Source organism: Scaptodrosophila lebanonensis, unplaced genomic scaffold (genome assembly GCF_003285725.1).
Source record: "Scaptodrosophila lebanonensis strain 11010-0011.00,11010-0021.00 unplaced genomic scaffold, SlebRS2 tig00000024-arrow-pilon, whole genome shotgun sequence".
Classification (NCBI taxonomy): Eukaryota; Metazoa; Arthropoda; class Insecta; order Diptera; family Drosophilidae; genus Scaptodrosophila; species Scaptodrosophila lebanonensis.
In genome coordinates this window covers 13,317,865-13,344,832 of record NW_022060538.1, presented here as the reverse complement: position 1 = coordinate 13,344,832, position 26,968 = coordinate 13,317,865, and the positions used below count along the sequence as shown (strand labels likewise).

General features: G+C 40.3%; 1 protein-coding gene across 3 annotated transcripts; it reads right to left on the bottom strand.

The window, feature by feature from the left end:
- Window positions 1-157: 157 nt before the first annotated feature.
- LOC115621084 (protein mesh) lies at window positions 158-26,968 on the bottom strand. Of its 3 annotated transcripts, XM_030514616.1 has the most exons (16): window positions 26,914-26,968; window positions 26,132-26,699; window positions 20,460-20,695; window positions 20,200-20,387; window positions 10,714-10,891; window positions 10,271-10,408; window positions 8,128-8,296; window positions 7,467-8,061; window positions 5,556-5,678; window positions 5,163-5,321; window positions 4,357-5,101; window positions 3,805-4,223; window positions 3,533-3,720; window positions 3,207-3,452; window positions 3,087-3,137; window positions 1,850-3,008 (listed from the first exon to the last, which is right to left on the bottom strand). In XM_030514616.1, exons 2-16 carry the CDS (start codon window positions 26,577-26,579, stop codon window positions 2,467-2,469), a joined length of 4,425 nt encoding a protein of 1,474 aa, XP_030370476.1. In that variant the 5' UTR covers window positions 26,580-26,699; window positions 26,914-26,968; the 3' UTR covers window positions 1,850-2,466. The 3 variants fall into 3 exon arrangements, with proteins under 3 accessions (XP_030370477.1, XP_030370476.1, XP_030370474.1); XM_030514614.1 differs by having other exon boundaries at window positions 3,087-3,452; XM_030514617.1 differs by lacking the exons at window positions 1,850-3,008; window positions 3,087-3,137; window positions 3,207-3,452 and adding an exon at window positions 158-599.

Sequence of the window (26,968 nt, the reverse complement as noted above, 5' to 3'; positions counted from 1 at the left end):
TGGACCAAAATTGGCATCCGGTAATTGCTTATGGGCCTTCGTGGCACTCTTCTTTGTGGCACACTCTACTAGAAGCTACCACTGTTCTGTTTGGAGCTGCAAAAACAAGACACAAGTAGATACAATTCCGATATAAGCGTATACAAATAAAACTATATTTTTCTTGTTGCTATTATTATAATACGTTTAATTAAACAAATTTATTTAACAACATGTTTTTAACAAATTTGTTACGGGGTATTGAAGAGCTGAACTCACTCGATTCTATCATACATATTATTCTTGTTTTATTTTCACAATTCATAAAAGTTTATATCACAATATTGAATACTCAAGGATATGTTGTCGTATATTTTTAGTGCAGCTCATGTAGATTTCATGATGCCATTAGCTCGCCTTCATGCCTTCCAACTACGCTTGCAGTCGCTTCAGTTTCGATTTTGGCAGCAGGGCTGCCGCTGCCTCCGCCTCCTCCTTGGCAATGCGCTCACGTATCCAATAGTTGGCACCGCAGACCAACAACAACAGGCAGGGTATGATTATAAGCAGAACCATACCCAACGATATACTGGCGACGCGGGCGGAGTGCTCCTCGTTTCCTGCAAAGGTAAAGAGGGTATAGAAAGGAGAACACACACACAGACACACTAGTATTTAGTCAGAAGATGAGCTCGAAAAAGAGGCAAAAAAACGGGCCACGTGTTTGTCTATTTGAAAAATAGAATTCATAAATTAAACAGGCAGCAAGGTGGTCAGCCATGCATGCATTTGTCAGTTGTATGAGCAGTTCGACTCACTGGACTAACGGCAGGACATAACCAGGACGACGGCTAGTGTTGCCTACTTTTGAGCGCCACTACATATCGTTGTTTTCTTTTCGATCAGCTACATACAGACCCTGCAATATACTCGTACATACATATGTACATGACTAGCGCCAAACTTGTCCATCAACTTGTTCAAGATTGATTGACATTGGCGTAATGTACAATACATTTGCAAGGGTCGGGCGGAAGGGCGTGGCTGGTAGGTGGGCGCTCAGCACAACACATGACAGTTGGCCCAAGATTAATGTCTTTGCTTGGCAACCAGACACATTTACAACGCTGCTTTATTGCTCGGTTATAAATTTGATGTACTTTTGTGTTCACAGCGAGCACGTTTCATGCAATTTTATGTTGCACATTCGATGATTTGCAGTGCAATCAGAAGAATTTGTTACGCAAATTATAATTGGAAAACTGTCAGATAATTGCAAGCAATGAAGCAATTAATTTAAAGAGCTATAAAATGTCATTCATACGTAGTTCAAATGAAAAGAAAAACATTCTCATTTTTTACAAGTTAATACAGAAATGAAGAGAAAAAATTATTCATCCACCCAAATTACACACTATCAATACAATATTGGATTACTAATTATAAATGTACAAACAAACATTGCCCAATTGAATAGACCTAGGTTTCCGGTAACACAACTTTTTAGCAAGATAATTTAATCATTATACTAACTATTCAAATTCGTTAATCCAAAAAAGAGCTTGTATCAAATTACGAAACTGCCAACGTTTTTTTGGATTCAGCGGGCCAAATTTCTGTTAATAATAAACATGTTTTTAAATAATGTTTTTTCATTTGAACTCAGTATTATGTTTCAAAAGAAATAATTGCATGTATAGTAATTTTTTCGAGCTTTTCATAGGTTGTTGCAAGTTATTTGACGATTGCGTAACATAACTCCAATAAGTAAACATTTTTAAAGACATTTTGTTCGCCGTCTATCAACTTTCATGCAACAATTGGCATTATCGTTGCGACCTGCGGAGGAGATGCAAGAGAAACATTATTGTTATAATGATTGAACTATAAACGACATTTTTATTGTAAATTTATGAGTACGGCACATATAAACATTTTTATTGATTGCAAAATCAAAGTCCGCATATTATGGCATGCAATTTTCCCAGCGCCAATTTGTTTACAAATCTGTTTAGTTGTTGGTCTTGCAATTTATAAATGCGTACATACAAATGAGGCATTAATTTTTAATGGGCAATACAAAAGGTTGCAATTATTTATGCAGGCTATTAGTTGCAGAATCTGCAATTAGATGGGTCATGGCCGCATGCTGGTAGTACGTTGGCGGTGGGACGTAGAAGAGAGGAGATGATAGAAAACAAATACAAATTAAACGATTATGACAGGTGGGCGGGTAATTAGCAAAATGTTTAAACAAAGGCCACAACATAGGCATAGAATTATTATAACAAATACTTATAATTATTTGGGGTTTCTGCTTGTTAATTTTTGATTTATGGTTTAATGTAAAGTTTAGTATTATTATTATAGGTATTAATTGTAAATGAAAATAGTTATAGTACAAAATTTGAACATTGGAGCTTGCAGAGCAGCGTGTACATACATATATATGAAATCTTGTGTGTGTGTGTTTTGTTATGGCTTGTTTTAGACCTCAGTGGACTTTTGAACTGAGGGCGTGGGTGAGGTGGTGTGCGGGGGTGGCGACGGCAGACCACTGTCTTGCGTCAGATGGGACACAGGCAGCGGTGCCACAGTGGGCGCAGCGCGCAAGGGCGTGGCCGTGGCCGTGGCTGCGGCTGTCGCTGCCGGCACACCAGACGGGGGACGATTGTAGAACTGCGTGTTGCTGGGCAGCACGGGAACGCCACCAAAACGATTCTGCTGAGCCGCCTGTGGTGTATAGTTAATGGAGCTGGCACCGCTATTGCGACTGTCCAGGCCACTGAAGGTGGGGCTGTATTGTTGCTGGTGCAGATGATCGGCCTCCTCGGGCGACATCGGTTGATGGTAGCCGGCCGGGTGAACGGTTCCAGAGTGTATGTCGCTCTCATCAAAGTCATCGTCGTGGTCGTCATGGTCGTCATGGCCGCCATCTACGTTCGTACCAGCGTCATGTTCGTGCTGATCCAGTTCGGTGCCCGAGGCGGAGCGGAGCGAACGACGACCCGTCTGCTTCGGCTTCTCACCTATCGCGTGGGCAACGTTTGCGTTATTAATGTAGGAAATGTCCTTAGCTACTTTTGTACTAGTTCTATTGTCACTACCTTCCGATGAGGTCACATCCTCGTCGCGCTCATCCAAATCCCATTTCTTAGCTGGAAAATCAATTTGCGGTTTTCCCGGTAATGGTTCGTTCGTGCGATATACTTTGTCATAGGACCTACTTTTCTTAAGCGTGCTCGCATCGGTATCGCTATCGCCGATATCGTCATCATAGTTCAGGGTGCGCAGATTGCGTGCCGAAGAGGCGCGAGAGCGCGGCAGCGTCATCTGCCAGTGCGGGTCCTCCTTCAGCTGCTTCTGGCGATAGCGATAGACGCCGCAAATGATGCACAGCATCAGCGGCAATATAACTAGCACGATAATGCCAATTGCAATGAAAGCGACACGACGCGTGTAATAAACTTCACCTGTGGGCGGGTCGAGGGTGTTCAAGGTGGGACAAGTCGTAAGTATACAAATTAAATGCTTAACTTAGGGCAGTACTTACGCAGACATTCCGTGTAACCGTATTCGGGAATATTCCACAAACCATCTGCTAGACACTCGCGACGCTGATCTCCCACCAAAATGAAGCCCTCATTGCATTCGAAGGACACCTTGGCGCCTGGCATAAAATCGAAGCTAAGCTTGCGGCCAAACCGAGGAGTTTGCAGCACGCCGCAGGAGACAACACGTCTACAATGTTGTAGAAGAATTGTTATTAGAAGTTATAGGGATAAATTCTTCAGCTAATCGCATCATCATCAATTGCATACTCACTTGGCATTCTCGGCTCGTATGTTGACCAGACTGTCGTAGTAGTTCTTTGTGAAATGTGCCAGGTCCCGATTCAAGGTCATGCCATAGTCATACCGACATTGATAGCTCTCACCACATAGCTCCTCGGCGCGCTCCACATCGTAGGTGCGATTCGTGGGCAAGAAATCGGCCGGTTCGATAACATAGTTGGGCAGGAAGGTGCTATTGGAATAGTAGCTGGCCATGCGTCCGAACTCGCGAGTAAACAAGGCGGCGCCGACGCCGGGCACATCTCGATCCGTCAGCATCCACTTCAAGCCAAAGTTTGTATGTATGCTGCGCAAATCGTTGAGATTAAGTGAGGCCACCTGCCCGTTAGGCAACGCAAAATCGTCCATGGCATTGAAGCTCCAGTTGCCAAACAGACCCGCTGTTTTGTTCTGAAAAAGAAGGGAGAGCACAGTTGTTAAGATCTAAGGATATACAACTTCTCCCCAAGCACATTCTATTTGCGTGCTTCCGAAGAATATTTTTGCCGGTGGCTTTAAAATAATTATGGAGCGCTTCTCTTACTATAAACTTCCATGGCAAATAAACACGGCCGGTCATGAAGCCCTCGTTCTCCACCACTTCGACGCCAATGCCAGCATCGAATTGCACAATAACTTGGGACTGGTTAAGCAAGTAGGTGGGGGTGTACACGGTAACGCCATCAAAGTGCTGGAACTTCAAGCTTTCGCGATCAAAGTAGATGCGGCGTCCATCGGCCAGCACGTCCAGGCGATAACGCCAGCGGGCATGCAACGGACGCAGACGGACCTCAATGGTCGTTGTCGTATTGCCACGCATGGCCATTGCCGTTAATTGTGTGGCCATAACCTCGCCGTAGTAGTTGTTAGGCAGTTGCTGGAAGCGACCCTGAATCTCGAAGCGTTCGCTTTCGTCTGTACTGCGAGCCAAAACAAACTCGCCCAGGCCGTTGAAAGTGTAGGCAGAGCCATCAAACGTTATGAAATGCGGGTCACCAAAAACTCCGGCTACACCAGGTGCTTGATAAGCTACACAATCCTGGGACGGTCGACGTTCAAAGCGATAGGTTTCGCAACCGACTGCCTGTTCCTCCTGCCAGTAGCAGCAGGAGTAGAAAGGACGCATGTCATGGAACCACATAGATAGGGACGGCACCTTGCTAGCCTCATTCCAGGGCATCTTGCCTAAATTGTGAACGCGACGTGGTCGGGAGCCCCACATTTGATCGTAGGTAAGCATCAGGAAGCCATAACGATCATAGCAGCATTGCTGCTCTGCGCCCTGTGCACTGCAGAACAAAACAAGTTGTTCAGTTGCATGTCTATATTCAGTTTAGCCTTGCTACTTACACTGGCGTACCACTGACCACACAGTGAATAGCACCGCGTTGACGCAAACAGCTGGGATTGGAGTCCTTGTCGCACTCGCGATCCGGTCGGAAACGCCCCTTGTCCAGCACGGCCTGCTCCAGTGTGCAGGGACACAATGGCAAATCAGCAGCAAAGTTTCTGCATGAGAACAAATATATTTAAATAATGGACTTGTTCCAAAAAACTACCAGCTTAGGGGGGCCAACTGTCCAATTAGACAATTGCATCCCCGTGGCCTTTTGCAGCTTTTAATTAGCGCGCGGTTACAATTCCCCCAACAAGCCAGAGAATGCGGCATTATCACAAATAAAAGTGCACTGGAAGCAGGTGGGTAGTTGGGGGAATGTAGAGACCAATGCCGCTTAAACCTACCTCAGGAATCTGTCGGCGCGTATCCAATTATCGCACAGAGCGCGCGGCCACTTCTTGCCATGCATACGCTCCCATTGCGGCGCCATGTACCAGGCCAAGGGCACCGGCCGGGACCACAGAACACTGTGAACATGAAAACAAAGGTGTTGTAGCGTAATTGAAATGGCGCTTCAAATGCTAACTAAAAAATTGACAGTTGTACGCAATATTGTGCTAATATCAATCATTCACCAACTCTAGCCATCCTTAAAGCAAAGGTGCTCTTTAAATTCAAATGATATCCGTCTCATCGTTTGGGCCTGTACTATCCTCAAAAGTCTTCTCCCAACTTTAAACAATTGACATTGACATTGAAGCCGACTTTGACATTGACAATGCGAGAGAGCTGTCGACGTCATCGTCAACGTCTTGTCCTAACATTTTTTACATGCGAATGCTGTAAAATATTTTTCATTAAGTCACAATTACACGGCCATAATTTAAGCAGCGCGTTAGACAATACAAGTATAAAGAAATGCGCGCAAGGAGGGATGCCTTAAATGTAAATTAAATCTTAAAACAATGCTAAAGGCGTTCGTCTAACATCAGTCGCGCTGCCAGGGTTTCCATTTGGGCTTTTTGAGCTTCCACTGAGCAGCTACTAATGATAACGAGGCCCCAAGGTGTCATAAACTAAAATCCCCAAACAAAAGAGTTTTATTTCGCGCACATTTATAATACTCCTACGTCCTCGGTACAGGCCACAGTATTCGCATCTACCCGTTTTTACTGCCCTTTGTTAAGCGCGGCCAACTGTTGGCCAATTGCCTGGCGCTCGCTACACAGACCTAGCCTTTAAGGGCGAAATAATAATAGGCTGATAAAACACGAGCATCGTGAAAGCTGAATTATCATGATGCCACTGGAGCCAGATCCAACTTGCTTATTAAAACGAATTAAACAATGAGAATTAAGAGGAACCCTCACTTTGCAGCGCTACACTTTATTAAAAAATTTTATTTGGAAACTGGATCCCCAATTCTTGCTAAGCCGTATGTGAGGTTTGCTACATTTGCACGATTGTGCGTCATTAAATTAACCCAAAGTCTTAAAAAGTTGCAGTACTGGTTTAAGAAATGAAAAAGAAGAAAAGAATCAAATAATTTCATGCAGGCGCGCTCCAATTTCAAGCTTTAATTTCAAGACTTTTTGTCCAGAGGGGTCTTATGTTTGTGATAATGGAACATAAATAGACGCCAAACAAAGATCAACTATTAGGAATTGCATTAAACTTGCGTTGAAAATGTTTTGCAAATGGAATTCCCAAATCAAATCTATATTATTTTATCTAAAAGACAAAAAATCTGCTACTCCCTACAAGCTTTGGGTTGCTTAAGCCCTTCTTTTTTAAATACGCGCATATTTCCTTTACCCCTTGTAGGGCTTACAATTATTTAATATGCGCACGCATTATTTTTAAGCTACATTATGCAAATGAAGTGACCCAAAATCCTTAAATTCTGTCCCTAATCCTGGCATACGGCCTGCCACGTGTTGCGTTGACTTTGGGAGCGCATTAAATACGCATTTGTATTATTAATTAGCGGCCCGGCCGCACATAATTACAAACTGTCATAATACGCTCTCTGTACGAGCATATCTGGCTGAAAAGCTAATAGATATTTCAGCAAATTGATTGCCTGCCCTGGCGCAATGGCCCAGAGCAATGGCAGCAACCACCCGACGCTTGTCCTAGACTCTTGTACTCGGCTTATTGGAATTGTTGAGAAATTAAATGAAAACATGAGCATGTGTGGCAGCTCAGCTGCGACTGCTGAAAATCAATTAAAACATAATAAAAATGTCGTCGATGGATGGAAGCCAAAGTGGCGTATGATCGATGTGCTTGTGTGTCTCTCCATATATACTCACGGACTGATAGCCAAGCCAGAGTACTGCTCGGGCTGTGTTAGATTGATTTGCAAGAAGCCAAATTGCATGTCTTTGTTAACGTTGTTGCGATTGACGTAGTTTGAGGGATTTATAACATAGCTGCCAGTGTTGGTGTAGCTTGCCTCGATGACATCAATATACTCCAGCTGCGGCTCAATTTTGGTCTCACGATAGCCCCACAGGGATATCATCACGTTTGCATTGGCATTCGAGGTCAAATTGAAGGCGTTCCATGTAAAGCGAATCTCACTCGGATTCCTCTTGTGCACATCATCGGTGTTGAAGAAGATCTTCTCAGTAGCCGCCGCGGGTGTCTCCACAAAGTATTTGCCGCGCCATTTGAAACGCTGTGTACCCAGTGAGATCTGGAAGCGTATATAGCCTTCGGCCTTTAGGAAGGGCTGCACACAAATCACTCTATTGCGATCCACATAATGACCCAGCACAGACTCCGTATCAAAGTGACAAGTTACGCGTATATCGGGATCGAAGCAGGGACCTGTAATATTGACCACCTGTCCGCCCAACATATTGCCCGACTCGGGTGCGAAAGTCAGTGGCAGCAGTGCCGCATCTATTTATATACCAAGTTAAATGTAATTAAAGCCAAACATGCCAATTACCACAAGCTAATACGCACCAATGTCCTTATTGCACGAGCCAATTAAAATTTGCTCATCGATGCGGAAAATGTGGCGACCCGGAAAGCCGTTGGCCCAACCACGATTTGCCAAGTCGCGAATGACCATATTCTGGCTATAGGGATTGTATTCATAAGCCTGTGTACCATTGCCAGCGTTGAAGCCAACCTAAAGAAAGAAACGAGTGCAAAGGTTTAATAAATAATCTAAAGATTGTAGCTTATTTAAGAACCAAAAAAAGTGCTCCAACATTTTCGATTAATTTATTTGGAACTGAAGTTTAATTTAGATAGGATAGATACCATACTATAGATTTATTCGACATGCTTAACATTTTTGGAAGCAATTGACACCATTTCTTAAAAATTAGTGCAAAAAAATGAATAAATTCAAGGTTTCATTAGAAAAAAGTACAAATAAATGTATCGAACTGGCTAAGCAACGAAGCAAATGTTTTGCAGAATATCATAAATATTTTATTACACTAAAAACCAATATGCATTGCAACCATCATGTTAGCTGGGAAATCGGCAATTGAAAACTGATGCTATTCAATTTCAGTTTGACATTTGAAAATTGCGATGCACATTGACGTGTGCGGCTTAAATGGCTGCCACTTATGTTTGCATCTGTGTAAATTTGTGTGCCTGTGTGTGTGTATTTAATTTGCATTTTTAATATGTCAATCGTTAGGCAAATGTCGTATGAAATACAATTAAAATCAACTAGTTGGGGATAAAACTAACATTTGCATTTTAAACTCTACAAAGTAAAACATTTAATTAATTAAATGTGAGCACCAAATGGAGTAAAATACACACTTTTAAACCTCACTGTGTATTTATGTGTGCTCTCAAAAATGCAACAGGAGGTTCATTTCAAATTACATGCCCTGACAAGGTTTGCTTTGTAAAATGAAAGTAATGTTTGTAGCCGCTTGGCTGGCGTCTTTGCTGTTAATGAAATGGCGCTTGAGTTTATTTGAGAGCACAGGTAAGTTTTCAAATGTGCAAAGAGTTTAATTAAGTGTGCCAGCAAGCACACACACACACACACAAGATAGAGCCAACAAGGTCAGAGTACTGCAGCTAGTTAAATAGCCAGGAAATTAATATTTCAATCAAGATCAGTCTAAAAACTGTTTTTCATGAGACAACTTAAGGTCGCCCTAAAAAGTATAGAAATTCTTACAAGATAATTAGTTGCTGCCAAGCACGAAGAGAGGCTATATCTCCTTGTTATGAAAACTCATTTTGTGAGCATAATAATTTATTGAAATCCTTTTACTTTATTCTAATACGAATACATTAATATTAGTTAAGGATTAGTTCAACAATAAAGTTGTAATACTGTTATTTATCAGACATCTACAAACAGCTCCAAATCTGTATCTATCACAATTCTCACAATAAAAGAGGAGGTTTAATGAGAGAGAAGCTGAAGAGCTCACACACTATTGACCTTGCCCATAGTTAAATAAATTATAAATGTAAAATTGTAGATAAGGCTAAACTCCTAGTTTAAGTTGAATTTGTATAAAGCTATAAGTTTAATTAATTAAATAACAGTATAATTAAAGTGAAAAAATCACAGTTTATAAATAGTTTTAATTTAAGCCATAGTTTATCTGTTTTTTAACCAGTTTCGAATCTAGAAAATAACTATACTACATAGCTTTTAAATATTTTTTAATGAGCAAATGTTGTTCCTATTTTCTGGGCTGTAACTATAGACAATTAACTTATTCAAATGCCTTACGTCTACAACAGACAACATTATTCTCAAATGTATTAGTTAAACATTAACATTAAAGTTGTAATACTATTTTCCATCAGATCCCCACAAACTGTTTGACAACTATGTCAATCATATTTTAGACCGCTTTTTCAATTTAAACCATTATTTATCTGTTTTTTAATCAGTTTCGAATCTAGAAAATAACTCTACAGCACAGCTTTTAAATATTTTGCTTAGGAAGTAAATTATCTGATTTTGTTTTCAAGAAAATTCAAGGGAGCCACTGTGCTGTAACAATAGACAATTATGTTATTCAACTGTGTTAACAACAGACAACTCAATAATTATAGCTATAGGAAGGACTTGATCTGCAGTCGAGCTCTTCATGTAATTCTATATACTTACGAATGCGGGCACGCCACCCTCGCCTTTAGTGGTATCGCCTCCTGCTTCTGTGTGTGAGAGCCAGTTGAGAACAGCATAATTCCAAATGGCATATGTGTAGACCTCGTCGGTGGCCAGAACCATTTGAAAAGTGTTTGTCTAAACATGAAGCGAAATAAATGCATTAAATTCATGCCATTTAGCATACCCATGCCGGTGCATTCAATTGGAATTCACCACAAAAAAACCAGTATCGCATGACCAAACAATTTCTGAAAACAAGTTAGAGCCGCATGTTTAATTGTCTGTCAATTAAACTCGCTGTCAGAATATGAAAGAGCAAAACTGTTAACTGGTTTTTACTTGCACAGAAATAGTTAATTACAATATGCAGTCAAATGCCAAATGCCACATGCCTGTGGCAGGCTGGATGAAAGGAGCAGCTGTGGCCGGCACAAACTTACCGTAAAGAGTGAGTTGTCAATGCCACCGGCAAATGAGACGTTCTTCCAAGTGGCGATCAGCACGTGCTTCGGCACAAAGGTATCGGCTCCCACAACTCCTTGGCGAATATCCCACATAGTGCGCTCACGCACCTCGACGCCAAAGCGGTCCGTGCGGCCCATCAGATCACGTTCAAGGCTGTAATGTGAACAAAAATGCGAAATCAAATCACAGGCAAACAAAAAAACAACAGAATAAGAACAAAATATGCGCAAAAGAAAGAAAATAATGAAAAAATGAATTTGGTTTCATGCCTGCGCCTTCTCGTCGCCTCAGTTTGTCCGTCTCTGTCTTTGGGACCTTCTGTTTGTCTGTCTATATCTGTATTCGTTTGTTCGTCTGTTCGTCTGCTCCCCTGTCCCTCTGTCCGTCTGTCTGGCTTTCCAGCTGTCTCGCAAAGGCAAAGAACCGTGGGCTGCAAACTTTCTCTGACATCCGCTACTTTTTTGCCTTTGCATATATGAAGATAAATGGATTTGATGTTTGGCATATAAATCAGCACATCGCACACATACGCATTTTCCGCCCTTATTCATATACACATAATCACACACACACACACACACACCAACAAAGTATTGCGATTTTTAAACATGTTTGCCATATTTTGTTACACATTTCATTTTTTTTTTCGCTCTCAACGCGCTTTCATGTGTTTTTCATTCAGCCATTGACGTATCGGCGGCAACGTGGCGTATGATTTATTTGCTTTAATTATTCATTAGATATGTATGCCTCGTTCAGCCTGCACAGCGTTGCGTATTCGGCACTTTCTTACACATTTCTCGGATAGCCTTCGTGAATTTAAACAAATATAAATTAGCTTTTGTTTTATTACATTCGGCCACTCTCGCTATGCGTTGCTATTGCCAGAGCTCGTATTGCTCTTATTGTTGTACTATATGCCATAAATTGCTTTAAGCCGCTTGTAAAATTACATTACTCAAGCACATGCAAATGGGTAGACAACAGCATTTTGGGGCCACTCTTCGGGGCCACAGATTTCAAGAGCATTCAGTTAGTGTGTGTGTGTGTATTTTGTATATAAATGTAAAGCCGATTTACTTGTTTTTATGTCGTTGCATATTTTTTGTCGTTGACCACAAAATGGCCAAGCGAGCCAGAATTATAGTGTGCTTCTATACACATGTATTTGTATATGCACAACTTCCTTTTATGTTGGGCATTTAATTTTGATTTAATGCCATTTTAGTTCAAATTGTTGAATCTTTTATTAACCCAACAAATTTAGTATGTGGCATTTAAACCAGAAACATGGAATAAGCTCCTTAAGCTTCCAATTGCAGTAATTTCCCAAGTAATAATAAGAAGATATTAAGAAAATAAACGGCAGTCATAATTGCCATTTAGTATTTGAGGACTTCAAATAAGGTTTTAATATTACAATGTAATTTATTTGACTTTGAAGGCTCCATATACAATTAAAAGCTTGAGCATCGCTCTCTTTTATGTTGGATATTTCGTTTTTATGTACATATTGCAAATTAAGGTTAAAACTGTTTCATCTTTTTAGTTAAACAACAAGTTTATTCATTAAACTCCTAAGTCTCTCAAACAAACAAATTCTTGAAGTAATAATGAGAATAATTTTATTTTGAAATTGAGTTTGGAAATACTTGTAGATATATGGCTTATACTCGTAGAATCAAAATTTAAACCTTTTGAAAACATCAAACTAAAAACAATGTACTACCAGAGAAAACTTACTTGCTTTTTAACTAAGCCAACAAGCTGCATAAATTATATATGTATTTTAAATGAAATTTTTCAATCAATATGATTACAATGAAAAATGAAAATGCACCAACTACGACTATCAGACGCAAATGACACTTCCCATTAAATTCAAATCAAATTTCATTTAAAACATGTTCTACATGCAAACAAACACATTTGCTCTATAATCAAGTCAAAGAGTTAAATGGCTGACATTTATTTATAATTATGTTGTCTACTTTGTGGCTTTTGTGCAATATTTTTTTAACTTCATATTTTATTTGAATATGGAAATGAATCAATCCTGCTTTAGTGCTATCAATATCTTACCAAATGTTTCTATCTGATATCAGAGTTTATTATTTATTTTCAAGCTCAGGCTCATTACTCTTCAATCTAGACTAGAATGCCACACGTCGATTGATAAATCACTTTTATTTGTGTTTGGCAAAGCGGATTCTCACACAACATTTCATTGATTTTGCGCTTGCAACGGCAACAACAACTACTACTACATATTTCAACGGCTGCCCCCACCTACCCGCCATTTTGTTGCCTTGCCAACTACAAGTAAGTCTAAATAAATGTGCACATGCAGTTGGTGATAGTGAACACCAATGTAAATATATACACATGCACATTTTTACGCAAATGCAAATAAATTGCTGCAACAGCAACAACAACAACAAATATAAACAATCTGTAGCAACAAAACCCAAACAAAACAAGCTATGAACGCCTGTGAACGCAAAGATGCAGATGTTGATTCAAATGTGTATGAATGTATGCATGTATTTTTCATTTACGAGTACATATATCTGTACAGTTTCCCAGTATTGCGACGCGTCGCGTAAACGCAACGTGCAAAAATTTATCATCACTTCAACGCGCTTGCAAAATAAATAAAGGCAAACGTACATATACTATGTGCAAATTGTAAATATAAAATTGAAATTCATAATATTTTATGATATCTTTCATTTTTTTCGGATTACTGGCAATTTGCAAGTGTTTTTAATGCAATTAAATGGGTCATAAATTAAAGTAAAAGCAGCTGTGGCACAGCCTCGACTCCCACACTTTATTAATGGCCGCAAAAAATGTAAATAAATGGAAATTCGGCCACAATGCTACAGCTGACTTGCTTATGTGGCATCCACCAAACGCACACAAACACACCATGCTAGCCGCATTGTTAGTGCGTCCGAAAACCGAAAAATTCTCTCAAACACACACACACACACGCAAAGACAGCCAGTCAGCAGTAAAAAAAAATGTGCAGAAAAAAAAGAGAGCAGCAGAAAAAAGATATAACCGCATAGTAGAAACCTCAAAGTGCGCACACATGCTCGCGCACGCATACATAGATAAGAAAGTGACACACACACATATGCACTTGCATAGTTTATCATTTTTGTCTGCCGCTCCAGCAGCACCGTCTTTGCGCCTCTCTAATGAAACTTTAAATGTCTGCAATTGACATTTAAGAAGAGCACAAAATAAGAAACGCTGTCAGCCAAAAAACTACGAGCACCAGCCGCCAGCCTCATAAGCCCAAAAGGCAATTCACTCACTCACACAGACACATAGGCTTAAGCAGAAGCAATAGAAACTCGCATTCCCATATATACACGTACAACAATAGTAACAACAACAGCAGCGAGGGCCAACTGCTCGTTTTGCATGCCGCTTTCTTCGTCGCCGCCCCCAAAACGTCGCGCCTTACAATCTTTACATTTGGCGTGCCAGTTCTTGAACTACGCCATTTTGTACTTTATTGCATACAGTCGGGCTGTTGCTGCCGCTGCCGTCGACGTCAGCGTCGACATCAACGCTGACGCTGACGCTGACTATTCCGTTGACGCCGCCGTTTTGTCTGCATTTTGGGTTGATGTGCTTTTTTCACCGTTTTTGCATGAAACAGTTGGCGCAGTTGTGGTGTGGCCGCCATTCTTACTTTTTTATTATTATTTTTTTTACTCTTGCTTTGTCCCAATTTCGTTTGGCTTGAAAATGAAAGTGAAACAATGGGCGTACTTAAAGAAAATTGCATGTGCGCTGCAAGAATTTCAACATGTGCAGCACAAATTTCTGGGGCAAATGCCTAACAAGGTATGCAAGCATAGTTATGAGGGAGGAATGGTAGGTGTTCGTATAACCTATATAACCCACATAAGGCTCCACTTTTTTTTTAGATTAAATGTGCAAATTGCTTTATTGATTACTACCACAATGTTGTAAAAAATTCGCTGTTTTTTTGGTGAATATAACTTTTATATTCATGCGTTCGTACAAACAAACAAAGGCATTCTTAAAAGAGCTATATGGTTTTATTCACAATAGCACTGAGATGGACTCTCTAGAGATTTTTCTTTCATTGTTGCTTGATTTATTTATTTAATCAGTTAATGTGCCTGGAATATTTTTTCTAATTGAACATGTGGCTTCGAATGTTACAAATAAAAGTTATTTGGAAACTCTAGTTGAAAGGTCACGCTGGTGGAGTTATTATTGAATTTGACTCCATTATAATAATTAAAAATCTGGTACATTCTAAGCTTATTTTTATAAAAGCGAACCACACCGACTTATACGACACAAGCGTTTGCCTTTTAGATAACTAAGCAATTCAAATTCAGGTCTATCAACAAGATACGCAATGTTAAATGAATGTTGGCTTTAGTGACTTAAAAATCATTATAGTTTTCCAAGCATAAACCCTTACTATATGTTATCCTCCATTCCTTATGGGTGCTACGAGGGTATGAAAATCATAACTTCATCAACTAAGAACATCAATTAGCAGAAAACGAACATAAAAGTCAGAGCCATTGCCGCATGGACATATTTCTGAATTATAAATTAGCACTTGGATGTTTACTTTACATCTTATTGATCATTTTCATCGATTATGCTTACACACACACATCCCTCGTACGCATCGTTAAGTGCTTGTCCGTGCCATTCCTTGTAATGGACGCACAAATGTTTTAATTGTTTCATGCCGCTTGCATTACAATTAAAATTCACTTTCTGGTGCTGGAACTGGGGCTGGTGCGATTCGCAAACAACAATTAAAAGCTTAGCTGGCTCACGCCACAGATTTACACACTTGAACGTTTAACAAACACTTTTAAAACTTTCAACAAACAAAACCCAGTGTGCCATTAACTTTGTTGTTTTTTTTTTTTCTCATTTTTCTGCCCTGAAGGTAGCTTAGCGCACTCTCTAGATGTGTGGCGTTTGCATATGTAATTATACGTGTGCGCTCATAATGAATTTAATGGTCAAAGAGCTCGCACACTCACAAACACCACCACATACAAAGACGCAGTAAGCGTCTTATATAGAAAAAAAGCAGAAAAAGAAGTATTTATAAAAATAAAAGGTAGCTTAAGGCATCAGGGCAGACTGCAGCTAAATTTCTAAATGCCATTTTTCAACACGGCCCTGCACTTTGGCTAATCCTCAGCTGAGCTCTTTAGAGCCAAGTACGTATATATGTACTACATATTATGTATGTGTAGTGTATGGTATATATATATATATATGTGTAATTAATTTTATTGAAAAATATGAGTGTAAGCTGTTGATGGAAACTCAAGTGGAATTTTCATTGCTGCCGCTTGCTTAAGCTGCTCGCATTTCACAGCCACTTCTTACCCGTTTGTTGGCAGCCATGCAAAGCAATTTAAATTAAATTCCACTTTGAATATTGAGCCACCCGTCAGCTTTCGCTTTACAATTTTTGCCCGACAATTAAATGTCAAAGTGTGGCCGACTCGTCCAATGGATGGACTGTCCCTTGGACTGTGCATTGTTCAATGACCAGAGTTCGCAGATGGGGTACAGTTATTTTTTTGTTCGCTCTCGCTTTCAACTTATCAGTCTCCTCTGTTCTCGTTTCCAGTCACTTTTTTTTAGTAGATAGCTCTCAACAAATGTGCTTTACAGCATGTTAATGGCTTTGCCGCACCAATTTGTCAGTCGCCTGATGCGCCAACTAGCAGCCTTGACTGCTGATGGCAGCACACACACACACACACACTAACTCATACAACATGCACATGCAGTCGTCACTTGTCCAGCTTGTCTGTTGCTCTCGTCACGTTAGCGTAATTTATGTGCTCGCCACTTTTTGTCTTTTCGTCTTTCAATGAAATTTAAGCAAGTTAGGGCAATAAATTATGCTTTAAATGCCACACAAAGTACTTTATTTTATTGCGAGCGACTCAACCGATTTCAAACATTTAAGGCAAGCAATTCTACATACATTTCAACTAGACCACATAAAAGGCAAGCATAAAAGCTTAACCACAAATTGCCAAAAATAGCACACACACTCATACGTACACACAATTGCCAGCTAAGCGTAATTCTATCTAACTATGTTATAAAATTTGTCTACCAACTGTAGGAGAATTTCAACGCCAACGGCGGCGGCTAATTAATGCAATTTTCATTGCGACTAATGCAACATTTTCAATGTAAATACCCACACACACACACACATACCCTCACCCTCACTCATTTGCATAATTAGTGCAAACAAAATGGCGGTTGCTACCAGCGAAAAAGAAAGAAAGGACAAATAAATTTATGTGCAAGTACAAAAAAGTTGACAACGCGCGTTCCGCAAGTGAATTTTTACTCCGCCGAAATGGCGAACAAGGAAATTAAGGACAAATTAGGACCGAGCTCACGTCTGCTGTAAAATTAGCCAACCACATAGAATCCCAATACACTAGAACGATGCAAAAACCATGCGTGTGGCTTTGCGGCACATACTCGTACTATATACACCGACCTGCCACAGTCATGCAGTAGATGAAAAATCAAAAATCCCACATCGAACTGTACGGCAGTGAAAAGCATTATAATTAAATTGCAGCAACGAACGCATGATGGTGCGGTGGCAAACAGTTACCCTGTAGTTCGGCGGCAACTTGGAGAACATCGACCAACCAACAAATAGGTAACTATTCACCGACAAAAAGAAACGTCATTAAGGCGTAAGGTACCTATAGGACCTTTAATGTCTCTGATTGTGCAATAATATACATATGCACTTATTGCTTGTACATAATGGATCAAGAGTATATTACAGGCGGGAGTAAATGTGGCATAAGCGATATATATATATCCGTCTCTTATATTTATTTAAATATTTTGACGTATCGAATTAAAATTCAATTTAAAGTTTAAAAAATAAATGTTTCAAAGCGTGTACAGGGTTACAGGATTGATAAAGATACCGTCAATAATGTGGTATTCACGAATTTTGTATATCCTTCAAAAACGTTTCACTATATCATGGAACAGGTATCGACGCAAGAATCAATCTAATTCCTTTATCATAGAATTTGTTTTAGTCATACAACACAATTTTGAATTTTGTTTGGCATTAATTCCATTGTATAATCTGATTAATTAATTTTAATTTCAATGTATTATCTGAGTTTATACAGCTTCATATTCACGGCAAACAAATATCGAGAGATATCCAGATATAATTTACGTAATCAGAATACCGTTCGTACATATATACGCATAAAACGTATAACACAAGCCTCCTTTCGTTTTCAAATATTACTCATTGTGTATTTAATCGAAACATTACAATTATGTATTGGTGTTTTCGTCACTTTCTAGCTCGTCTTTCTCATCCAACCCTCTCTACTGACTAAAATAGTATTCGAATTTTTATCTTTTGAAGAAAACGAGTTCATCACAGATATACTTCAAGTGTTTTAATGATGTGTAAATAAATCATAAATACTAAGGTCACCCTTCAGATACGGTGATGAGGCAAACCAATTCGTGCCACCAGCATGTGGCATGACTTGATGTGACTTGTCGAACAACAGGGTATTGTCAGCTATGCCTCGAGGGCTGCTCTATATCCACACATACAAGCAAATGTACACATGAATATCTGGTCTGTCGGCTTTGTTCACGCGACCAGCTATTGCAAAATGGATGCAGGCATAAATGAATGCTGAAATCAGCATTCAGCTGGCAACGTTATCAGAGATGAGGGGACTGGTAAAGCGTTTGGCCTGTCTGTCGGTCGGTCGATCGGTCGGTCGGTTGGCAGCTCCTATAGATAGAGGCGCACGACAGGCAAAAGGTAAAACCTACAAACAATGCAAAAATGCTGTGGCAATAAATGACAGTAGCTAACAACAGCAACTACACCAACTGTAGATATACATAGCAACAATGACAATGCGTCGCGGCGTGCCAACGGTAAATGCAAAACAATATGCAAACGGAAATGGAGACAGAAACAAACAGCACAGCACAGCACTGCGCATCGCACCGCACTACAGAATGTGAAAAAAACTGTAGCATACCAACCGGCGCTGCCCCGCCAATTCATAAGCACAGTGAGGCGATTTGGCAAAGGATTTATATGTATTAACTAATGTGTACATATTAATTAAAAAATCGTCATTATATAAAACATATTGCCATCCCTATGAACATTTCTTTCTAGGAAATACAGAAAGATGAAGGATTAATGCGTGGCTTGTGGAATAAATAAATTATATTCATACGCCATGATACTATACCTACATTTCTAAGTATTTGTCAACTCGCATTTTAAAAAGATGTTTCGAAATTAACTGAATATAACATCTATATTAATACAACTTTCATCATTATATACCAAATCCTTATTAACATTTCTTTCTACGAAAAACAAAATGATGAAGAATTAATGCGTGGCCTGAGGAATAAATAAATTATATTCATACTACTATACCTACATTTCTAAATATTTGCCAGCTCTCATTTTAAAGGATATTTCAAAATATGAGAATATAACACCAGTATATAAATGACTAAAGGTATATATATGTTGATTTGTTAAATTATAACACGGAAAGGAAATTTATTTAATACATACATAGAAGACATGTTTATGTACAGTTTTACATTTACATCACGTGTCTATGCGTGTTTATATACGTGTATGTATGTAGCACAAAGTTGAACCACAGCAGCAACAACAACAACAGCTGCGGGCAGCGCTGCAAGCAGAGCATGGGCAGCGATTTTATTTATGGCTATAACTTTCTTCAGAATTGATCTATCATGATGAAACTTGGCATACATACACATAGTTACAAAATTTCGAAATTCCAAGAAAAACGGGAGTTATGGAAAAAACACGAATTGCGGGGGAGTGGGGGGTGTCAGAATAAAAAAATAAACTTGACCTGCCTAGGGCTTAGGGGAACCTGGATACCAAGTTTGGTTATTCTAGCTCTTGTACCTTCTCAGACCCTTGCGCTCATACAGACGGACGGACGGACGGACATGGCTATATCGACTCGGCTTGTCGAATTGAAGACAACACTTTTGGAAGACAAGAGTTTTCTTATTTCGTAGGTCAGCTACATATTTACATTCGGATTGTTCCATCGAAAACAAGGAATTTGCTCAACAATCTACGAGTATTTATCCACATAAGCACACAGTGCCACACTGTTGCCTTCATATGCACACATGACACGGACATGGACATGCTCACAAGCACGTACACGTATGTACTCGTATGTGTATGGATGTGAGTAGATGTATGTGTGCTCGGGTGCTTTTAAATATGCAAATGACAGAAGAAAGCAGCAATAAATGTTGTTATAAATACGAATGGCACTGCGGAATTGTGCCGCACTAATAGAAATTGAACAAACACTCACCGGAAGTAAACACCGGGCGTGCGTTGATCCAAATCCGATGGATATATGCGACCCACACGGCACTTCGAAAAGAAGATACCCATGAATGAGGGGTCATTCTTCTGTGGCCAGTCCTTGATGGGGAAAACCAAGGGATATGTCAAGTATTCTGGTGGATCGGAGAACTCCAAATACCCGTTCAGTGAGAGCTGCAAATACAAATGATGTGTTCATTATTATTTACCATTCGGCATCAATTGATGATGGGAAATGCAGCCTACCCTTGTGTAATTAAAACGAAAGCCGTAGAAAGGCAGCTGAAAGTTTAGATTTTTGTGCAGTTGCGTCATTGAGGCGTGTATGTCAAACTGATAGTCACCGCGGCCGCCGTACGTGTCCTTGTCGAAGAACCAGTAAAGGAAATTGCTGCGCAACTCGGCCAAGCGTTGTGTGGTGATGGTATATCCTCCAGCTGCCGTGGAGATTGTGTTCGGTGGTGCCACATTATTGTTGGGATCTGCAAGAGGAGGAGGAAGCATGAATAAGAGCTGCTAAGCGCAGGGCCAGGTCACAGTGAGTACGTAATTATAATTTCACATTTCAACACCTAATCCACAGAGATTACGTTTTCAATTTTGCAAAGAGGCGTCGCATGCAAAGGCAACGACTCGACCGGAGACATTCTGCAACTAGTAGTGCAACAACCACCTCCACTACCTATCTATGCCTCTGCATCCTTGCCGCATTTCAATTTGGCTTAGTCACTGCATTTAGGGGGCCGCATTGCAAAGACGTTGCCCAACAACTACACGCACATAAATTGAGGCAACTTGAAACTTTGCAACGGTGCCACTGCCACTGCCCCTGCAACCTTCTTACAATCTTCGCCAACTTTGCAGCATAAATATTGCCAACCCCCCTCCCTGCCTGCCTGCCAGCCTTCTCACCTTTTCTCGCTCTCTGCTACTTTCTGGTACGGCATGCCTTGGCTTGGCTTGGCATGGTCTGTCTTCATTTTTTTTTTTTTGTACTGCCGCTTGTTGGTTTTACTGCTCGCCAGCATCCGCCGGTGCTGACTCGCTTACAACTTTGCCTCGTGCCTTCCTGTGCACTTAGCCATTAAAGGTCACAGTTAATATTCATTTCAGTTTTACCAACTTGGCTGCTACAAGTTCTGGCGTGTTATTTTTATTTTAGCCATTTTCCTAATATCTTTTTAGCTGCCGTCGCTGCCAGTTTTTGCTGTTGCTGCTGTCGTAGCGACGCCTTAAAGCCAACACGCAAGGTAATTAAGCGCTGCCCACTAAGCATTTTAAACATTTCTTCCTCCGACTGCTGACTTCAATTATGAACGCTGCATTTAAGCTGTGGTCCACATACAAAGCGATTGTCGACAGCAGCAGCGCTGCCTCTTTAATAAATGGCCTTTCATTGTGTCCATAATGCACAGCCCTTTTATAAATTGCATTCGCGATGCTTTGACAAATGCCAGTTAATGGCCATTGACAGGCAAGTGCTGGCGGCCAATCTTGTGAAATAATCTGCATAATCCCGGCAGCAATTAACGCGTCATTTGCAATTAAGGCAACTCCTTTTTACCCATTCATGAAGAGCATTTTCAATATAATAATTTGTAATTAAAAAACTTGTCAAAGAATTCAAATGAACGGAACTCTGATAGCATGGACATAAATAAATAATGAATAAATAAAAGTATGAATTGGTAGCAGACAGGTGAGAGATACGAACTAACTAACTTACTATCCAACTACCACAAAAAAGTCCTTAACTTGTCTGTAAACTGTTGTCTTAAAAGAAACAATAGAAGCTTTAGGCCTTCAAATAACAAAGAAAAATCATCATAAGTAGTAGACCCCCTTTGCATGAATGCAGAGATTTGTATTTACTATGTCTGGCTATTTAACTGATACTTCAATTATTTCGCTGATTGATTAAGCAACCAATGCGATTTTCTTGTAATTCGAAATATTGTGTTTCAGATGACGAAAAAAAAGAAACGTTTTTTCAATATCGAATCATGAGATTACACACCAGTCGGTACAAAAAGCGCGTAGGAACCAGCCAATTCCCAGATGATTGCCTCATCAGCAGTCTCAAAAGAATACAACCGGCAGATTTATTAGATTAGGCTACTAATATTATTATTATATTATTATTAAATCAACTTCAAAAGTTATGGCATGCCGATTCAGAACAAAATACAATTTAAAACAATCATTAGCTTAACACTATTCAAGTATCTCAAATAATCCAGCCGTGTCCTACATAAACAAGTGCTATCGTTTCTTGCCTGAAACTAATATTTAAATCGTTTTCTATATTGCTCTTTAATTATATAAACTATGCAACATTTATTTACTTTATATGCAAAATAGAATATTTTCAAACGTTGCTTTCTTCCTATAGTTTAACGAAAAACAAGCACACTTCACAAACGTGCTGCAAATCGCCGCTAAGGAGAAAAGAGGTCATAAATATTGTCACATTCTTTAAGCTGCTATATTCGAGTGATTTTGTTGTTCAGCCAATGTGAGCCGAAGATGCTTGGTAGTTATCCAGCATCCAGTGATTAACTGGCTGTACTTAATATGGCTAGCATTCCTTAAATTCCAGACACATGCCATAAAACATATTAGACATATGCGCACCAGCATTTCCACTTTTTTTGCAATAAAACGCACAGCTGACGCGCAATGGATCAGTTTATAATCTATTTATGAATCAATGCAGCGGCAGGCCCATAAATTTTCTTACACCCAGGCCTGGCCGCATGCTAATCCTTTTGTCGCATTCGCCCACATACCTGAACAATCATTGGTATGCCGTCATAAAATGTGCATTACAATTGAATTATTGAAAATTGGGCATTCGAGCACAAAGCGAGCGGATTAGTGTGACAAGCATTTGGCCGATTTATGACCTGACCGCTAACAGAAATTGGTGCGCGATCTGCGAGGGGAAAATACGCAAAATGCGCGTGCTGTTTTGGAATTCGGTAGAAATTCGGGGAATATTCTTTATATTTGATTTTAGTTCGAACTTTTTAAAAATTCTCAGAACTTAAAGAATTTCAAAGTCAAGTCCCTCCACATGATGTATTGGAAGTCTCAAAGGCGTCAAGGTAGCTGCTCTGACAACCACAACATAATTGAAACTCTTGAAGTCGGCTTCTTTTTCCTTTTTTTATTTGTACTACCTGCCTCAAATCTGAGCAGCTGTTCATAGCCGGCGGACAGGTAGGCCGACCTCTGCTCTATAAATACGATGGACAAACAAAGCGAACTCAACAGTTGTTTAACAGCCGTTGAAGAAAGTACATATCTCGCCATCATGAGCATCAGCACGTACAACTTTCAATTCTACAATTACAAAATGCCCGCCTCTTCAAACGCATTCCTCAATGAACTGGAAATGGACATTGACGATGAGATGCCTCCAGTAACATCAACGCCATTGCCAAGCAACAAACAACGCTTCACCAGCGAGTTGGCTGTGGCACTCAATGCCCCCGAAACACCCAAAGGCATTCTGCCAGCGTTTCAATCCGAAGTTACTGCAACGCCTTCGGCCACAGCTCTGCCGGAGCTGCGACCCAAGCTGCATGCAGCACAGAAACGTTGGTCCATGGAACTGCGAGAGAAGGTGCTGGAGATGTCCAAACGCAACAATGGCTCCGATGAGGATGAGAAACCACAGCCGACACCTGTCCAAAACCTGCAAAGTCGATTCATGCAGAACATGCCAGCGCCAATAGCAACAACCACCACCACCACCGCCAATAACAACAGCAGCCACTCAAGCACAACACTTAATGCCACCTACATAGCCGCCGAGGCTGTCACAGAAGCTGCCACAGAAGCTGTCACCGATAGCCGTAGCGTCAGCGATAAAATCAATTTCTTCAACAAACTGACCAACACATATGAGTCCACAGCGACACGCAACAACCACAACAACAACAAGTTCATATCGTTACTCCGCTCCAGCAAGCATACTGGCACGGCAACCACCCAAGTCCCGCCACCGAAACCAAAGCGCTTGAGCGCCACTTTGCCATTGACAGCGACTCCAATGGCAGCTCCAGCAACCACACAGTATTGTTTTGCGACGCCCATGGCCAAGCCGCCGTCTGGCAGTTCGCTCCCGAGAAAGAACTCCTCAAGTACATCGCTCCGTCGCAAGCCCTCGATGGACAAGTCGCGGGCAACGATAGCCCGACAAAACTCGAATGTGACAGTGCGTCCGCAACGGCACACCATGATGGAGGACCTCAGCCTGGTGGTGCCCGTCCGACTGCGTATTGCTGAATACGAACAGCGCATCTCAATGAGTGGATGACTTTATTTTACAGAGAACCCCATAGGTCTGCCTAGTCTAGTGCAAATTCTTGTCCCAAAACATACTAATTGTAGTTTCGTTAAACACCCCTTATAATATAAGAAATAAAGTTGAAAATGTAAAAACTAAACATCAAGCCCAATTCGGAGTTTCTACAAAGCAAATATTGCAGTGAGGCTTCCAGATTTTGAACCAAAACGGAGTGATCCGTCATCGTGTGGTTGATTGATTTAGTTTCAATGATGGTCATAATTTGTCGGACTGGCATTCAAATTTTCCTTCAGTGGGTTGGAGATTTCCCTCTTTCTCTTTCTGCTCATTAGATCTTCTAATTAGCTCTCAAGTGGAATTAAATTAACTATTTGTTTTAGTTTGCTAAGTCTATAATGTCTCTGATCACAAATAAAATTCGGAGTTGAAGGCATTAATAGACATTATGTATAGTTATTTTTGAGGCTTTCTTATTTTTTACGTTAAATGTATAACATAATATTATTATATATCTTTATTGTAATGTTATATAAAACATTTTATAATAATCTGTATCGACAGCCAAAATTGTTGAATGTTTAAATACAAAAAAATAGAAACTATACGTCAAATAGTAAGTAAGAACATTTGCTTCCCTTTCATCTGATCGAGTAAAATTTTCAAATTAAGGAAACCATCAAATAAATTGATTTACATTCCTGACAAATGACGTGAGCCACGAGAATGTTATGAGTCAGCAGAGAGGTAGAAGGCGAAGGATGGAAGAGCGAGTACAATATCTAACCATTCATATATTTGTTATCACATTATTATATTTTCTGAATTATATGAAATGAAGAGAGAAAGACTGATAACTAGCCGTTCAGGGGCCACTCTTTAAACAACTGTAATTCCATACCTATTCCGAGAATTGAACTACGTGCCATGCATCATCAGCCACTTATATCAGATATGGGTTTATTGTCAATTGAGTCCAACCATATTTTATATAGTATGGAAAACGCCCAGGGCTTCAGTGCTTTAGTTGTTTTATAAGGTTGTAAACAAATAAGTGAAATAAAGGCTACTTTAGGGTCGATAGTTCATAGACAATAAAACAGTATTCCCATTCAAATGTACATAAACATATGTGTACTCGTATATATTCTCTGATATTTAGGTACATGCAATAGAATAACTCATAGGTGCGCGAATTGCGAGTTGACTCAACGGTCCAACCATTGAGCTATGAAAACAATTGCACCTCTTTCTAGCTGGCTGATACAAAAAAAAAAAAAACAAAAAAACAACAACACAAAGCCACCCATATTTTGCTCTGCAAACCTGTTCGATTTTAATACCGCAGCTTTTATCTTATCAATCCACGGTACCCTACACCTCTGTCGCTGGTCGCTGCAACACGCACCTGCTTGAGTCGCCAAAAGTCGAACAAGTTATCAAGTAAATATTGGTAAGCGAGTAAACTAAAAACACTGCGATAAGATATGCGAGCGTACCAAGCGGCGTATGAGTAATGGTTATATTGTTGAACTGAATCAGCGACTAGCTAACGGTACTATGCTTGTAGACCCACCCGCAACCCCGCCCTCACCCTGAAACTTACCCCAATTGTAGCCACTGCTATCCAAATCGTAGAGCTCGCCAAGGTAGGCCCCGGGCATGATCAGGGCCCCAGATTTAGACTGAGGACTGAGACCGGCCACTGTGAGTATATCGTCTTTGCCGCGCAGATCGACGGGCATCAATTTATTGGAAGCCACCTTGGCCTGGGCGCTCAGCTTGACGGGCGCCTTTGCGGTGGTGGGCGCCGTCGCTGTCGTCTTTGCAGCCTCTGGCTTTTTGGTGGGCTTGGGTGTGGTTTTTTGTGTCGTCGCTGCCGCCTTTTTGGTTGCCAGTTCTGGCTCCTCAATTATTTCCACATATTCGGATATTTTTTTCTGCGGTTTATTGATAATCTTGTCTTCCAGCTCTGTGGAAACATTCTCGTTGGCTATGACATAGGCCATGAAGCCACAGGCCAAAAGGCAGGCCAAAAACAATTTGAAACGCATTTCGAAGTGTGTTTGTGTGTGTGTGTGCTTGTCACTCTGGGAGTGAGTTTAGTTAACTCTTAACTTAATTCGATTTTGTAGTTCGTTCGTTTTATCGTTTCGATAGTTTTTTGCGGCGCACTGAAAAATTAACACAAAGAAAAACTTTATTATACTCGAACCGTTACATAAGCAGAGCCAGTTTTCACTATATTTTTCACAAAATTTTCATTTGATGACATCATCAATAAGGGTTAACTAGGCTAGTTAGGCTTACGCTTATCAGCGCAACGGCCTTATCAATTAACACTTGCTCTTTGTTTCAAGATTTCTGTCAATTCCCTTTGCACTTTACCAATTCCGATGATATTCTAGCAGGCAGAAAACACGTTCAATGCAGCGCCACGATC